This window comes from Lactuca sativa, chromosome 5 (assembly GCF_002870075.4).
Source record: "Lactuca sativa cultivar Salinas chromosome 5, Lsat_Salinas_v11, whole genome shotgun sequence".
NCBI classification, from domain to species: domain Eukaryota; kingdom Viridiplantae; phylum Streptophyta; class Magnoliopsida; order Asterales; family Asteraceae; genus Lactuca; species Lactuca sativa.
Genome location: NC_056627.2, coordinates 102,129,614 through 102,133,165, shown reverse-complemented (window position 1 = coordinate 102,133,165; position 3,552 = coordinate 102,129,614). Strand labels below are relative to the sequence as shown.

Genomic DNA, 3,552 nt, shown 5'->3' with positions numbered 1-3,552 from the left:
TTTGTATTTTCGCGTGATATTCCTCTAGAGAGCGCCACGTAAAGTTGTCCATGCGAGAATACTGATTCCGGTAGAAAAACACCCACATTTGGAATTGTTTGGCCTTGAGCTTTATTGATTGTCATAGCAAAGCTAAGGGGCTGTTTGATAGTTGCTGACTGAGTCGGATCTGACTGAGTCATGACCTGATTGGGTCTGAAGCTCTGACTGCATCCGACTCTGATTGAAAACATGTTGTTTGTTTACGTATCTGACTGGTTGAACTGACCACTAAAAATGACAATTTTACCCTTCTATTATATTTTGTATTAACATATCTCTTTCAACTCCAAGTAAAAACACACCGAAATTTATACATGTTTACTACTACTGAATGTTATCACTGTAAACAAATAGGGAACATCAAGAAATATTGCAAGAACCAAGGCATTCACATTTGCGAATTGATAAAAATGTCTACTACATAACAATATATAATTTCACTATACATTATTTTAACGAATATCTTTGTTTTCTCTCATGTTTGCTTATTTACATAACCCCTCAACGACCAGATCATGTAAAAGACCAATTACGTCCCTAAGAAGGCCACATCTTTATTAGCTTGACCTGAATTCATAATATCCAAGAACCAAATCATGTAAAAGATCAATTGTTTTGCTTTTTCACATGAAATTTTTTGAATAAATATACAGATTATACAATTCCTTGGAGAATCACATAACATCATCAAAAGAGTAATCTGTCCAGACCACTACACAACATAAAACAAATTACCCAATAAAGTGGTTTCAAATGATTATGACATGAATTCATATAATGTTTGTATTTCGCCAAACACTGCAAGTAATTAAGAAAAAAATCAATAACCCAACACAATACACAAGCGAATTAATTGAAAAATCTGTATCAGGGGAAATTAGAAGCCAAAATCAAGAAAAAACCTAGAATGATCAAGAAAAAAGCCCATACAAAATATGAAGTTCATCTAAAAGAGAACTGAGAACATTGAAAATATTCAAAACTAAAATTGTAGTAAAATCAATCGGAGACCAATGGTTTCAGCAAAGTAATAGCATCAAAAGAATGAGTATTAAATTAACGAAAAGAAAAGAAAGAAAACAGGAAAATAGGAAAACTTACAGTAGGAATTGAGCATGTAATTCCATATGTATTCTTGTATCAGAAAAAAGAAATAAGAAGAAAACAGGAAAAGAATGTGTATCAGATCAGCGAAAGAAAAAAAAAAACTTACCAATCGATGTTGCAGTCGGAGTTGCAGGTGGTGGAGAATGCGCTGGGAGATGGCGGAGGAAGGCCATGGCTGAGGTCGACACAACAGAGGTAGATCGAGGGCAAGAAGCGAGAAAGCGGTGGAGGCAGAAAAGAAGCAAAATGACGAAGAAGAGGCATGAAGGAGCGAGCACGGAGTACAAAACGAGAAGGGAAAATGGGGGCAAATGAAGTTTACTCTCGGTCAGCATAACTTTTTTACCGGACCGAGTCAGATCATTTTTTTGGACCCGGACTGGGTCAGGTGTCTAATCTACGCAAATCAAACAATCTGACTGGACTGGGTAAGAAAAAAATGTCTGGCCGGACCCAGTCAGCACTAAATCAAACAGGCCCTAAGTCGAACCGGAAACTGTTTTCTTTTTAGTTTGAATGGAAACATATCATCCGCAGATGGACAAAGAGGGATTCTTGGTAAAAATACTTTTTTTTCCAGCATGATGACCAACTGCTATTTCTGCATCGATGACGTTCATTTGAAAACCTTTGCATATCAATCTTGTTCCATTACATAACCCATTCGAAGGATCAATATTCCGTAATAATATTATAGGGCATCCAACTTTAAGTCGAAGGTAGTGAGGGGGCAAACCACTAACATTTAGAGAGTTTAAGAATTCCATCGGATAGAAGTTATTCTTATCATCTTTTGCTTCATCAAAACTGTAGTACACATTTTCGTCTCCACAGAACCTATCGATCAATTGGTCATTAATTTCGTCGACATTTTCATTTTTAGTTGATAATATCGCCCTGGAAATAATATAATTTGAGCAACCTCTATTGATTTGCAAAGAAGGAAAAATTGCATTAATCAAATCATCTTTCGATTTAGCTTGATCAATGTAAGGAATACACTCGTCATTAATATTCTCATATTTAGATATGTAATTGCTCATATATTTGGTTTGATTTTGGGAGGCTTTAAGCCAAACAATAAACAAATAGTGGAGGTATGCCTATGGTGGCACAGTTTGCTATTATATCTACACATATATTTAATGATGGTATTTTCTACTCATCTAAACATTCTATTAATACAATGTGGGTTTATGTTTTAGAACTTTAGTATAATTACAATGGTATTTTATCCTTTACCCAAACATGAAAACAAATAAATCATGTCATATAGCATTTGGAATTTAGTACAAGTATCTTGGTTTTTGCTCAAATGATGGTAAATATCAAGTTTCCTAATGGACATTAAGAACAATCGTATCTCTTGATAGTATTTAGTTTACTACCTTCTTGCACCAGCTTGCTGTTTGGAGAAATTGATGAACTTTTCTTATGTTCCTTCAGCTCCAAGAACACCAACTATGACCTTTCTTCCCTATATAATAATAAAAAATTAGTTAAGTGAAAAATATATTTATATTATTAAAATTTTATTATTGTTGTTCTTTGTCCTCTTTTTTTAAATTTTTTTTTTTCCATAAGATCTTCAACATTAAAATTTAAAAAGGCAGACTGTTAGCCATTTTTTGAGATGTAATTTATTAACTAATATTTGATCAACTATTTTTTTTTATAGAAATTACAGCCAAAATGGATTTTTAGAATCACTTTAATATGTGGAACATCTCTTTTTTTTTTTTCTTTTAATTTTTTTATACTCCAAAATATCATTACATGCAATGGTTTTTTCGATTCTCCAAGCTACATCTGAAGTAAAGGTAGCCTGTTATTTTTTTCAAACCCCAATGGAAAAATACTTATGCATTGATACTCATTTTTCAACCACTTTTAGTCCATGTTTTTTTAATCTTTTTTAATTTAGATGTATAGTTGATGCTTTTGGGATTTTTTTATTTTTATGAAGCATGTTCCAGCTTAGAAATATTGAGATTTATGTGAAATAGTGTTTAATCGACCATTTCCTAATCATCATATGTTTTGCTCAAGAAAAATACATACGTGAGATATTATGCTTGAAAGGTAATGATAACCTCTTGATTAATTTATAACATTACTCTTGGATTCCTGTAAAAGCTCATTTGGATTCTTTATTATTATTATTTTTTACTTACTCATTGTAATAATAATAATAATAATAATAATAATAATAATATAATAATAATAATAATAATAATAATAATAATAATAATAATAATAATGAAAATTTGTTGAAAAGTCCATTTGTTAAAAAAATTCGTTTGTATCCCCTTACATCTATTGAAAAATTCATTTGTTGAAAAGTTCGTTTTTTTAAAGGCTATTTGTAACATTACTATTGGATTTCTTCAAAAGTTTATTTGG

General features: G+C 31.6%; 1 protein-coding gene across 1 annotated transcript; it reads right to left on the bottom strand.

The window, feature by feature from the left end:
• Nucleotides 1-1,676: 1,676 nt before the first annotated feature.
• On the bottom strand, nt 1,677-2,192 carry LOC111881349 (uncharacterized). The gene has a single exon (XM_023877747.1). It carries the CDS (start codon nt 2,190-2,192, stop codon nt 1,677-1,679), a length of 516 nt encoding a protein of 171 aa, XP_023733515.1.
• Between the last annotated feature and the right edge of the window lie 1,360 nt (nt 2,193-3,552).

What these genes read in the sequence shown, in the direction of transcription:
- LOC111881349 (XM_023877747.1), bottom strand. Translation starts at nt 2,192, where the DNA reads ATGAGCAATTACATATCTAAATATGAGAATATTAATGACGAGTGTATT.